Consider the following 14,044-nt stretch of genomic DNA (forward strand, 5'->3'; position numbering starts at 1 on the left):
GAGCTGGGAAGTCAGTTGTGCCTTTGATTTAGTTTTCACTGTATAGAATCCACGCTGGGATTCCTTTTTTTGTTCTTGTTTTGCTCTGTTTTGTTTTGTTATTTTTGAGACAGGGTTTCTCTGTGTAGCCCCGGCTGTCCTGGAACTCACTTTGTAAGCCAGGCTGGCCTTGAACTCAGCGATCCACCTGCTTCTGCCTCACTGAGTTCTGGGATCACAGGTGTGTTCTGCCCCACAGTTGGCTGGATTCCTTCTCAAATAATCACAGGGGTGGCACCCCAGGACTGGCACTTCCCAGTGCCGACTTCACACGAGGGCTGCATTTTCCTACCTTAGGTTTTCAAAGGGAAGCCGACTCCTTGCTGTCAGTGACCAAGCTCAGCACCATGAGTGATTCTAAAAACACGAGAAAGGCCCGAGAGCTGCTGCTGAAACTGGCTGAAGAGACCTCTATCTTCCCCGCCAGCTGGGAGCTCTCCGAGAGGTATCTCTTGGTTGTGGTAAGTGGATGCCCTTCTCATCTGGCCCTGGTTCGCTTTACTATCACCTTTCCTGTCATTTCCTGGGACCCCCATCCCAACCTCACCAGCCCCCATGGGACACAGTGGCGAATGCTGTTGCCCTCGAGGACACCTGTGGCCAATGGCACCGGAGCCACCTGAAAAGCTGTGAGGAGAAGGGTTTGGGAGCCGCCTAAAGCTGTTGAGGCTCAGGTTGTGGCCAGAGTCTGTGTTTCAGATGACTTCTTCAGTGTGGTTAAAGTTTCAATATTAGGTCATAGTCTGGAGAGCTAGGGGGCTGGGGGGGCTGGACAGATGAACAGTTGGTGGTAATGCTTGCTGTATAAGCACCGAGAGCTGCATTTGATCTCCAGCACCCACTTTAAGGTTTTTTGTTTTGTTTTGTTTTGTTTTGTTTTGTGTTTTTTTTTTTTTTTTTGAGACAGGGTTTCTCTGTGTAGCTGTCCTGGACTCACTTTGTATACCAGGCTGGCCTCGAACTCGCAGAGATCCGCCTGCCTCTGCCTCCCAAATGCTGGGATTAAAGGCGTGTGCCACCACGTCCCGGCTGAGCACCCACTTTAAAAGCCTGGCATGGCAGTGGCACTGCTTGTTGTCTCAGGGCTGGGACACAGAGAAGTAGGCGGAAGCCTTACCTTAGACTGGCAGGCCAGCCAGCCTAGCCAAGTTGGGTGTGAGTCAGGTGTGCCACAGCTCCCAGTGAGAGACTTAAAAAAAAAATAGCGAAACAAAGGTCCCGTGGTTCTTGTGGAACGCCACCAAAGGTTGACCTCTGGCCTTTGCATATGTGTGTACATAGGTGTTCACACACACACACCTGAGCATACATATGCTCTCACCTACAAAATATTGGTGGAAATACCTTTTGGATAATATAAGTCCCTGAGTCCTGAAATGCTCAGTGGATGTTTTACTTGCTTGGTGTTATTTCCAGGACAGGTTTTATTATTTATTAATTTTTTCATCCACATGACTTGTTTTCCAACTTGGCAAGCTTCCCTTTTATTTATTTATTTATTTATTTATTTATTTATTTATTTATTAACTGCAGGATCGTCTCATTGCTCTGGATGCGGCCGAGGAGTTCTTTAAGATTGCTAGCCGAACCTACCCCAAGAAGCCCGGGGTCCCGTGCCTGGCAGACGGCCAGAAGAAACCGCACTACCTTCCATTTCCAAGCCCCTAGAGGATGGACCAGAAGGACAAGAGTTCTTTCACCACGACACAGTTGTTTACCAAAGTCAGACATCTGCCTGCAGTTGCAAGTGAGCCGTTCGTGTGGTCTTCCTCCGGACCTTTGCCTACGAGTGCCCGGCGTTACATTAAAACACCCGGTGACTGGGGATCCATAGAGGAGGTTAAAAGAATTGGTCGGTGTCCAGTCCTTCCTGGATAGTCAGATTCCAAGAACCTAAAGCTTCGTTGGTCATATAAGCTACAGTCATTCATCCCGTAGAGGGCTGGCGTTCTCTAACCAGCAAAACAGCTTGATTAGCAGAGAAAGGTATAGCTGAGCCCTCAATTACTTCACCAGCTTTGAAGTAAATCATTGTTAAATGCAATACTAGACAAAATGCCCCAAATGTCACAAAATTCTAGGCCACGTGTGATCCCTCTTTGATTTGGAAACTCCATGCGGTGGCTGGGATGTTGTTCGGGACATCCTTTTGAGCACTGGGCTTGGGTTTTTTGTTTTGTTTTGTTTGTTTTAAAGTATAGGTGAACCAGACAATAGAAATGTGTAGATGTGCAGCCCCGGATAGCAGAATTTCCTCCAGCTAAGTGTCGTCTTCATCTTTGCTGCAAGCGCCCTAAAGCCCCAGCATTAATCCAGGTTACCCAGTTACCTTGTTTTTACCTGTTGCCCCATTTCTTGTCCAAAAGCCCTTGGCGCCTTATGAAGAACAGCACACCTGTAGACTGGGATGTTTGGCCTCCACTTCCTGTCTTGAATCTGAGGCTTGCACCTGCCTAGTGACCTTGGGGTGCAGACCTGCAGACAGCGAGGTGCCGACAGAGGTCACCGCTGCGTCTTCTATCAGTCTCAGGACGATTTTCAAAATGGAGCTGATCCTACCAGTGCAGCTTGCCCACAGAACGAGAAGCCCCATTTCCTGAGATCATAAGCAAGGAGCTTGCCAAGAGATGGTGGCTCGTTTTGTTGAAAAGCCTTTAAAGACTTGTGGGTTTTATCTGTAGACCACCGAGAACAATAGAGATATTTTTATTTTTGAATGATTTTGCACTTCTGACTTCAGGTTGAAAATAAATTTGTATTAGTCTGTTCAGGGGATTGTGACTTGAACAATTTCATATCCCGAGAAGGGTTTTTTTGCGTGTGTACTCCAAGTTTAAAATATTTACTAGGAAATACGTGTCCTCCATACATTAATATATTGTAAACTAATTTAACAGATGCATTTCAGGGAAATTCTTCCTAGTTTAGTAAGTAAGGTAAAAGTTTTATTTTTTAATATTTAGTGCTTAATCTCTACTTCATGTTGTTTAAAATTAGCCTGTGGATATTTTCACTTACTTCTGTGGACTTTTAGAAGATAAGCAATAAAATAAAAGAAATTTTAGAATGGTGTATTGTTTTAATCTCTCAGAATTTGTTTTGTCTTTTGTCTTCTCTGATGTCAAAATAAATGAGCTTGTCTGTGTCTGTGAATTGTAAACAATTAACCATACACACACACACACACACACACACACACACACACACACACACACACACACACATATATATATATATAATTTGGTAATGAACAAACAAAGCTAAAATTATCTCTGTGATAATTAAAATACATGGAATTACCTAGGAATGATCTTCCAAGGAATTAAAAAAATTCTCTGTGTGCTTTTAAGTTGAATGTGTGTTATATTTCTGACAAACTGGGAAGAACCTGGTGTTCTTCCATGATCCCTTTAAGTTAAAGGGAGAAGAAACTGAGAGGCAGGTGTGTTTAAGGACCTTCTGCACCCCCCTCCCCCCCCAGTGCAGTCGAGGAGTGGTTTCGTGCTCAGATAAATAGACACTGTAGTGCACGAGAGGCTTGGACTGACTGGAGTGGGCACTTCAGAAACTGCAGTGTTCTCAGCCGGCCCAGGGGCAGCAGATGGGCTGGGAGGCCGTGGGCTCCCCTACTTTAACCATCATCTCCTTGTGGCCCACTTCAGTGCTTCTCAAATATTCATCTGTGTGCTGGGTGGTTTTAGGTGGTAGATGGGAACACATTTTTTTATATTAAAATTAGTTACTGGGCATCAGGGGGAGGAAATTCCCTGTAATTGGCAGGTCAAGTATCTGAGTTCATATCTCATGGATGTTATTGGGCAGGATAGTAAAGTATTTCTTAGGGAAGTCGTTTATGTGTGATGAGGGATGTGTTCATGGGACGGATGCTGGGGCCACTGAGAAGTTCCATGATAACCTCTGCAGGGCAGGTGCTGTCTCACAAGAGGTCTCACTGACTGCAGAGGCACTCCATTGTCTGAACAAACTGGACACAGTTATCATCAGGCAAGGCCTGCAGAGAGCTTTGAAGATGCCCAGCAGGACATGGTGAATTGATGGGCAAACAGGAAGAATGTTGCTCAGTTATAGCATTGAAATGTCTCAAGAGTGGGTGAACGGGGGATAGGACGCAGAAAGTCTAATAAAAGATTCTACACTTTTGCTAAGATGCTAGAGATTGGTTTTATTTTTCTTTTCTTTCCTCCCCCTACTCCCCCCCCCCTTTTTTTTGGATAGGGTTTCTCTGTATATCTTTGACTGTCCTGGACTCACTTTGTAGACCCAGTTGGCCTTGAACTCACAGAGATACAGCTACATCTGCCTCCCCCCGAGTGCTGAGATTACAGGTGTGCGCCATTGTGCCCGGCGAGCTTGGCTACTTTTCAAGACCAAAAGACAGGGCGGATCCCCAAGAAAAAGGACTTAGGATGCTATTGTGGGTGTATCTGACAATAATTCCATTGGTTGTTTCTATTGTGGGTGAATCTGACAATAATTCCCTGAGTTGTTTGCGTGGAGGAAGGAGAACGTGCACACTGCAGGGACCGCGGGCTACACGGTCCAGGTAACCTTGACCCTCAGGGATTGGTACATAGTTGGCTTCTCCCTGGGACTTATTAGCACTGGATTCATAATCTGCTTAATTGCCATCTCCCCACTTCCTGAATAAATGATTGGACTGAACATACTTGGGTCTTGGCTTGTGGATAAAGAACTATCTTTTTTTTTTAATTTTTTAATTAATTTATTCTTGTTACATCTCAATGGTTATCCATCCCTTGTATCCTCCCCTTCTTCCCTCCTTCCCATTTTCCCCTTATTCCCCTCCCCTAATGAACTACATTTTTTTTTTTGTTGGCTGTCCTAGACTCACTTTGTAGACCAGGCTGGCCTCAAACTCACAGTGATACGCCTGCCTCTGCCTCCCAAGTGCTGGGATTAAAGGCGAGTGCCACCACCCGCCCGGCCTTTTTTTTTTTTTTTTTTTAAAGATTTATTTATTAACACATACACACTTCTCTACCTGCAGGCCAGAAGAGGGAATTAGATCACATTATAGATGGATATGATTGCCGAGAACTGAACTCAGGACCTCTGGAAGAGCAGGCAGCTGTCTTAACCTCTGAGCCGTCTCTCCAGCCCCTAAAGAACTATCTTAATGAGAAAGACAAATAGACCTGAAAATTCTCCGCCCACTGGCCAAGACAGTAAACTACACAATTACTATTCTATCTTAGGGAGATGGCAGACATAACTTTTAAAAGATTTATTTGAATTTTAAAACTGTGTATGCCTGCTTTGCCTACATTCTATGCATGCCTGGTTCCTGAGGAAGCCAGAAGAGGGCACCAGATCCCTAGAAATTGGAATTATAAGCCTTATTGTAAGCTGCCATATGGGTGTTGGGACCTGAACCCTGGTTCTCTGTAAAAGCCTAGGTTTTTTTGTTTTTGTTCTTGTTTTTAATGCAGCATTCTGCCCACCAGAAGAGGGTACCAGATCTCATTATAGGTGGTTGTGAGTCACCATGTGGTTGCTGGGAATTGAGCTCATGACTTTTGGAAGAACACACAGTGCTCTTAACCTCTGAGCCATCTCTCCAGCCCAAGGCCGGTGTTCTTAACCACTGAGCCATCTTTTCACCCCCAGCAGACTTATTATTGAAAGTCCTTACTTGATGTCTATAGCTTATTCAGATATTTTAAGTTTTTTTTTAAATGAGGTTTATTATATGAGCAAGGGGAGAGAAGGAAAGATAGGAGTGAGAGGGAGTGAGAGGGAGAGAGAGGGAGAGAGAGGGAGAGAGGAGAGAAAGAGAGATAGGCAGAGAGAGGAAGAGAGTTAGAAAGCTATTTTAAGTTTTTACCTAACATGTTTTTGTTCTAGGATCACACTGAGGCCTCCATATTGCACTTAGTTTGGTTCTCATGAGTCAGTACACTCCTCTTGGTCATGACAATTTCTTCACTATGTAATGTTCCTCACAGTTTTGAAAAGTACTGGTTAAGAATCAGGAGGAAAGCTGGGTGTGGTGGCGCACGCCTTTAATCCCAGCTCTGGGGAGGCAGAGGCAGGCAGATCGCTATGAGTTTGAGGCCAGCCTGTTCTACAGAATGAGACCAGGGCAGAAACCCTGTCTTAAAAAACCAAAAGAAACAAATAAAAACAAAACAAACAAGCAAAAAACCCAACCAAAAAAACAAAAACAAAAACGAAAACCCATTTATTTTGTCAGCTCTTCTATTTTCCCCCCCCTTGAGTAAAGCCAAATGTAACATTTGTGTAAGTTTTTCTTTGTTTTAAATGTTGACGACTGGGGCTGGAGAAATGGCTCAGCCACTAAGAGCACCTGTAAATCTTGCAAAGGCTCTGAGTTTCGTAATGTAAAAACCAAAAAACCAAGCCTCTGGTTTTGGGCTCATATATTCTCCTCTCAGAGTCCTTACTAGGATGTTGATCAGTTGGCAGAGGCTACGCCCCCACAAGAGGCGGTTCCTCTTCTTGTGGACAAACATCGTATGTCCTCTTACAAGTCTGTTTCCATCGGACAAACACCGCACACCCTCACACAAGTCTGTTTCACATCCCACACTTGGGATCAAATCAAAAACAAAAACATGTTTACATCCACTACACATATATCCATAGAATGATATATAAAGGGAATTTATTAGGTTGGCTTACATGACAGGGTCTAGGTCATTTAGGAACGGCCATCAGTGAGGCTAAGGACTCAGTAGCGTCTTGGTCCACAAGGCTTGACCTCAGCAGTCCCAGTCTGCAACTGAAAGCTGAATGGATTTCTGGAAAGTAACAGGTCTTGAGTCCAAATTAGAAGGCTGAAGAAACTGTGTTCTTGTCCTAATTAGGGTTAGTATTGCTGCCATGAAACACCATGACCAAAAGCAACCTGAGGTAAAGGGTTTATTTGGCTTACACTTTCACATCACTGTTTATTACCAAAGGAAGTCTGAACAGAAACTCAAACAAGGTAGGAACCTGGAGGCAGGAGCTGATGCTGAGGCCATGGAGGGATGCTGCTTGCTGGCTGGCTTCCTCTGGCTTATTCAGCCTGCTTCCTTATAGAACACGAGACACAAGCCCAGGGATGGCACCACCAAGCGTGGGCTGGGCCCTCCCCCATCAATCATTAAGAAAAGGATCTACAGGCTTGTCTACAATGTGATCTTATGGGGGCATTTGTTTTCCTTCCTTCCTTCCTTCCTTCCTTCCTTCCTTCCTTCCTTCCTTCTGTCCTTCCTTCCTTTTTTTCTGAAACGGAGTTTCTCTGGACTTGCTTTGTAGACCAGGCTGGCCTCGAACTCACAAAGATCTGACTGTCTGTGCCCCCTTTAATCACTGCTGGGGTTAAAGGTGTGTGCCAACATGCCTGGCAGAGGGCATTTTCTTAATTAAGGTTCCCTCCTCTCAGATGACTTTAGCTTGTGTCAAGTTGACACGAAACTACCCTGTACAGTTCTGACGTCAGTGAAGAATGGCAGCGACAGCGGCAGAGTAGGTGAACCTGGCAGCAAGACGCTAACAGAGAAGACGAACTTGTCAGCACATAAAAGCAAACAGGCAAACCCCCAAAACCCCTCGGATTCTGTTATGTCTAGGCTGACCTCAGAAAGCATCATACACATTCAAGGTGGGTCTTCCCTCTTCAGTTAGTGTAACTCAGAGAATCCTTCACAGGTGTGCTCAGAGCTTGCCTCTTAGTTGAGTCCAGATCTATGTAAGTTGATATCCAAGGTTCACAGTTATAAATACTATTTTAACACTTTTAGTTGAGATTCTATTATTATTATTATTATTATTATTATTAATTATTAATTTTAGAATAGTGAAATGGTCTTCACAATGAACATCCTTTATTCGGGAAATCAAGCCTAAGTTTTTCTACTTGTTATCTTTTAAAGGCAGTTGTTTTGGGAAACTTTGCATTGGCAGCAGGAGAGACTCACTGATTTGCTTAGTGATCACAAACAGATCACAGCACCAACTTGGCTTCCTTTCTGTCGGACTGATGTTGTCATTCATTTCCTCAGATTCATCACTTTCCGTTAGTGATGTCATAAGAAAGTGACCGCATTTGAATAAGCGTCACAGACTTCCTTGTGCAGAATGAATGTGGCCGGATGCAGATTTGAGTGTGTGTGTGTGTGTGTGTGTGTGTGTGTGTGTGTGTGTGTGTGTGTGTGTGTGTGTGAGATGTTCCAACAGAAGTCATTAACTTCCAGGACACCCCTCCATGCTCTCCTTGACCAAAGCCAGTAAACGGTGTTCCACCACAGCTTCTGTGTCAGTCAGTTCCTGCCTCCCAGGTCCTGGCTTGGGTTCCTGCTCTGACTTTCCTGCGTAGTGGAGTACAAGCTGTCAAATAAAATTAATTCCAAGTTGCTTTCATCACGGAGTTTCTGAGTTTCCTTCTTTGCACCCATGTTAGGTAGTTCACTACTGCCTGTGACCCCAGCTACATGAGCTCCAACACTCTCTTCTGGCCACAGTGACCGCCACCACCTGCACTCCTGTGCACATACCCACACACATATGCACATAACTAAAAACAACGAAAGAGAAATTTAAAAAGCGTTGCCCAATAAACTAAAAATTAAAAATAAAAACATATAAGGGGCTGGAGTGATGCTTTCCCAGAGGACCCGCGTTCAATCCCCAGCACTCACATGGCACCTTGCAGCTGTATGTAATGCCTGTTCCAGGGGATCTGACTCCCTTGAACATGCATGCAAAACTCCTAAAATATTTTAAAAATTATACAAACCAAAGATCTATATTTAAAAACAGTAATTTAGTTCAATCTCCCAGGCTATAAAGATTTTGTTACTGGGGAGAATCTGAGAACATAATTTTTTATGAAGTGGTATATTTAATTGAGTAGGCATAGATAATTTGATCACCTTTCGCTTATTTCTGGACACTTAGAGGCTGTTTCTAATTTTCTCTGTAATGAGCATCTTCACACCTATTACTTTGTCTAATGCCTTTCATGGAGTTACAGAGTCAGAGGGGGTATGTGTTTGTAAACCATTTTTTACATACATGATAATTAGTTTCAAAAAAGACTTATTTGTGCTGTCACCTTGCAGCGACATATGAGAATATAGTTTCCCACCTTTTTTATTACTAGAAACTTAGAAAATGTAAAATAGTAAAAAAAAAATTGATAGTTTGTTGATTTAATTTGCATTTCTGTTTACTAGTTGGGTTGAACATTATCCCATATGCTTGTTTACGGCTTTGGTTTCTCTTGTGGTTTGTCTTTGTTTCCTTTGTCTCTTGTCCGTGGGGTAAAACCCTGAGTTTGAAATTCTAACAGAGTCGATCCGTGCAGGAACCAGGTATAAATAAACATCAACACCTGTTCCCTGTTTACAACATCTGCTTTCTGGGGTTGTTGCTTTGGCTCTTGACTGTCAGCTTTTATCCACTGTCTCACATGGGTAGCATTCATAACAGAGGCAAAATGAACCCAAAGACAGCTTCCATAGCCTTTGATGTTAGCTGAATCTCTTAACTCATGTTGCGATGAAATTCTCAAGGACTGATGCTACCAGAGCACAGAGATTAATAAGCCCAAGTCACAGTTTTTCTGTACCTTAAAAGAAATCAGGATGGGAAAATTAGTAATGGAGAATGGATTTATTGTCTGTTTGGCTAAAACAGTGGTTCTCAACCTTCCTAATCTTCCATACCTTAATACAGTTCTTGATATTGTGGTGACCTCCACAACCATAAAATTACTTCTGTTGCTACTTCATAACTGTAAATTTGCCACAGTTATGAATTGTACTGTAAATATCTCTGTTTTCCGATAGTCTTAGGCGACCCCTGTGAAAGTCAATCTCAAAAGGGGTCATGACCCCCAGGTTGAGAACCACTGTGCTAAAATGGCGGTAGTCTGATAGCAAAACAGAGGTGTGAGTGTCTTTCCTGTTAAGAGACAGGTTTCTGGGTCCAGCCATCTCAGGAACAAGTTCCATCTTGCTGGTAGGGCCAAAACTGAGTTCATATTCCCAGGTGGGGAAACCCAACTCTTTTCCTGTGTCCTCAGGTGTTTCATGTTTGTCGGTTAACCAGTAAGGGATGTGAAAGGGGAAGCTGCCATTGCTTGTTATCTAAACTAAGGCTCACAGGCTGTAAATGTGTGGCCTGTCTTGACTCACAGCTTGCCTGCTCCTTTGTTCCCCTATCATTCTAAATTCCAGGCCAAAGTCCAAGAGAGGACGGGACTGCAGAAACCTGAGTCAGGGGTCCTGAAACCAGGTGACCTGCGAAGGCCCAGTCACCCATGTTTACTTCCTTGCTCAACCCCTTGTGCCAAAATATGATTGGTCAATACAGCAGCCTGCCTCACTTCCGTTCCCATCCTTTTAAAAATGTACAATCTCCCTTCAGGGACTTAGTTCATATCCTGAACTGGCTGCTTCCCTGCGCATGTGCAGAAAATAAAGCTTGCAGTTTAAGCTTCTGTCTCTGAAGTAAGTTTTCTGGGCTTTCACCCCGACCCGACACTCATCCATGGTAGTTACGTTAGACTGTCCAAGTTTTACAATTACATTTTATGATTAGTTAATGCTTTTTAATTATGAATTACTTTCCATCTAAAAGTCTATTTCTTAGTGATGTGATGCAAGATAATTCTGGATTTTGAGATTCCACAGTCTGGATTCTAGAGCCTAGATGAGACTCTTACAGGCCTTGAATTATTTCTCTCATTCCTGCGACAAGGACCTGGCAAAAGCAACCTAAGGAAGGGTGGCTTGCTTTTGCTTTAGGAGTTGAGACTTTAGTTCATCCTTGGTGGGGAAGCATGGTGGCCGGAGTGTGGGGTGGCTGGTGCCCGGTGGCTGGTGGCTGATGGCTGGTGTCCAGTGGCTGGTGGCTGATGGCTGGTGTCCAGTGGCTGGTGGCTGATGGCTGGTGCCCAGTGGTCCGGTGGCTGATGGCTGGTGCCTGGTGGTTGGTGGCTGATGGCTGGTGCCCGGTATTTGGTGGCCGGTTGCTGGTGCCCAGTGGCTGGTGGCTGGTCTGAACTCAGGAAGCAGAGAGAGATGAATGTTGGTCCTTGGCTCGCTCGCTCCTTTTTTTTTTTTTCTTTCAATCTGGGATCCAAGCCCACACATATTTCTTCTGGGGGGTTCTAAGCCCAGGCCAGTTGACAATGGGGATAAATTGTCACATATGCCATGTATTCCAGATGACTCGGTTTGTTAACATGGACCCAGTCCAGAGGTTAGTTCTTCAAACTCAAATAGCTAATAAACAATTGCTGTGTATTTTATTATTTATGACTTTCACGTTTTCTTTTCCCTTCATACTCTCTTCTCCTGATGCCACAGAAAGTCTTTGCTACATTTATAATTTGATCCTGATATGAATATTTCAAGTAAGGAATAAATGTATTTCTACTATATTTATCTCAGAAGATATGTTATAGAAAAATAGTGGCTCCAACTGTGGTCTCTTGAGTAACCCAGGATCCCTAAGCTTTTAGAAGGAGTTTAACAGTGGAAGTGTAGAAATTCCATGGGGTGGAGCTGGAGATATTTTGTTTTGTGACTGCTTTTGAAACTTTACAGCAACCTCCAAGCTGACCTGTCTTGGTAAATTTAGTTTAACACATAAAGACAAGGTTGAAAGATACTTAGATAAATTTAACTCTGAAATATTGTCACAGAAATTTCCAGCTCCTCTTAGTGTTCTATTTTTCTTGTTCAGAAATCAGAGGCCATGGATGCAGGACCATGGATGCAGGACCATGGATGCTGAGGCCATGGGTGCAGAGCCATGGATGCAGAGCTATGGATGCTGAGGCCATGGATGCAGAAACATGGATGCAGGGTCATGGATGCAGAGCCATGGATGCAGAAACATGGATGCTGAGGCCATGGATGAAGAGCCATGGATGCAGGGCCATGGATGCAGAGCCAAGGATGTCAAGGTGGGTGTGGCAGAGTGGCTGGGAACAGAATCCCTGACCTGCATCTTGGGCTTTCAAATGAGTATGGTTGTACAAAGTTAGGGAACTTGCATAATCTTTTGTGACTGATTTCTTCAGCTGTCAAGGATGAGAAAGGTACTCTGAAGGGGGTATTTCAAGAAATATATGGTTTATGAGGCATTTGTATGTATATGTATACATAGATATGTACAGGAGGCAGTGGTTGTCAACACCTGCACACGCAGGTGTGTGTGTGTGTATGTGTTGGGGGTCTGGAAGGCTATGTAATGGGGTGCCTAGTTTTCTATAATAGAGTTCCTTCAATAGACCAGCTACACCTTATCAACTTTGTCTATTTGAACATTATCATTGCAAAAAATATCTCACTTCCTCCTTTCCCCAAATCATTGGTAAAACTAGGGTATACCTCAGGACAAGAGTACTTACTTAGCATGTTCGAGGCCCCAGGTTCAATTCCCAGGACTACTTAAAGTTTAAAAAAAACCCTCTAAAAATCATTGGCATGCACTCCACCTGTAGCTTTAAAAGGTAGTTAGTTTTCAGTTTAAATAGTTCCCTCCAGAATTCACTATTCTCCAGAGAATTATGAGTATGGGGAAAGATTGTAAGCAAATCCAGAATTAAGTTTTTTAATAGACATTAAAATTTATCATGTTACAAAATCATCAAAAAGATAAACCCACAGAGAGCCTCTTTCCTGCAGGGATGCTTAGGCACTCAGCATCGCCCTTAGGAGGCAGGGCTGAGGTGGGCTGAACATGTGTGCCAAGGCTGTGTGATGCTCGGACTCTCCGTAGCAATCTGTGTCCTTATCTGCGAACATCTGTAGAAGCAGTAACATAAGGGCTTAAGTGAACATGCATGGGGATCTCAGGCAGTTGACAAATGAAACTGATTTGCATTTTACCATAAACTACGGATCCTCCTTGGGCACCGAAGAGCTGTGCAGGATTCTGGTTGAGCACTAGATGTCGCTGTTGACTCATTCTATTGTCTGTCAGGACCCAGCCTTCCACGTTACTACTACTAATTACTACTACTACTACTACTACTACTACTACTACTACTACTACTACTACTACTAGACAGGTTCCCACCCCCCATTCTTTCTTTCCTTCCCTCCCTCCCTTCCTCCTCCCTTCCCTTCTTTTCTATTTCTTTATATTATAATTTTATTTTTAATATATAATTTTATTTTTTAAACTATAATTATATATTTCCTCCCTTTCTTTTCCTCCTCTCAACACCCCCAAGTACTCCTTTAGCTCTCTCTCAAATTAATGGCTTATTTTAAAAATTAGTGTTATTCACATGTATATGTGTGTATTTCTAAATATGTAAACACAAACAGCTAAGTCTGTACAAAGATACTAATATTATAGGCTGACCATTTGGTATTGTGTAACCAATTGGAGGCCTCTTCCCTGGGGAAGACTACTTCTCCCATTTTCAGCCTGCCTGCCTGCCTTTCTTCCTTTCTTTCTTCTTTTTCCAAGACAGAGTTTCTCTGTGTAATAGCCCTGGCTGTCCTTGACTCACTTTGTAGACGAGGCTGGCCTTGAACTCACAGAGGTCCTCCTGCCTCTGCCTTCTGAGTGCTGAGACTAAAGGCGTGCGCCACCACGCCCGGCTCAGTATTTCTTAGTTGCCTTCAGTTCTTTGTTCAGGCTTGGAGCCTCAGGAGAGGTCCTCCTTCCAGGACGGCAGGTGTGTCGCTCTCATCCTTGCTCCAGTGTTGAGGCAGCCATGGGATGAGGCTACGGCTGTAGCTTCTCTGACATTTGAGACACAGTCTCACAGCAGCTCCTGTTCCTCTGTCTCTTACAGTCTTTCCCTTTTTCATCCACGGTGGTTTCCAAGACTTCCGTTGCAGGAGTTGTGCTGTAGTTGTATCAGCTGGGGCTGGACACCGCACTGTCTCCGTTGTCGCTTTCTCTAACAGTCTCCGTTTCAGGGAGATGTTTCTTTGATGAGGGGTAAGGATGACACTTACCTGTGGGCGTAAGGGACAAATGTTTA

The 14,044-nt window shown here is 43.8% G+C and overlaps 1 protein-coding gene across 2 annotated transcripts in view; it reads left to right on the top strand.

The window, feature by feature from the left end:
- Positions 1-3,111, top strand: part of MREG (melanoregulin) — a 60,974-nt gene extending 57,863 nt beyond the window's left edge. For both annotated transcript variants that reach the window (XM_084779494.1, XM_084779495.1), the window contains 2 exons: positions 337-500; positions 1,573-3,111. In XM_084779494.1, coding sequence (XP_084635620.1) covers positions 337-500; positions 1,573-1,707 — 299 coding nt within the window. In that variant the 3' untranslated portion in view covers positions 1,708-3,111. The remainder of the gene's footprint in view (positions 1-336; positions 501-1,572) is intronic.
- The last annotated feature ends 10,933 nt before the right edge of the window (positions 3,112-14,044 follow it).

The sequence above is a fragment of the Acomys minous genome (genome assembly GCF_964271855.1).
Source record: "Acomys minous genome assembly, chromosome: 4".
Lineage (NCBI taxonomy): Eukaryota > Metazoa > Chordata > Mammalia > Rodentia > Muridae > Acomys > Acomys minous.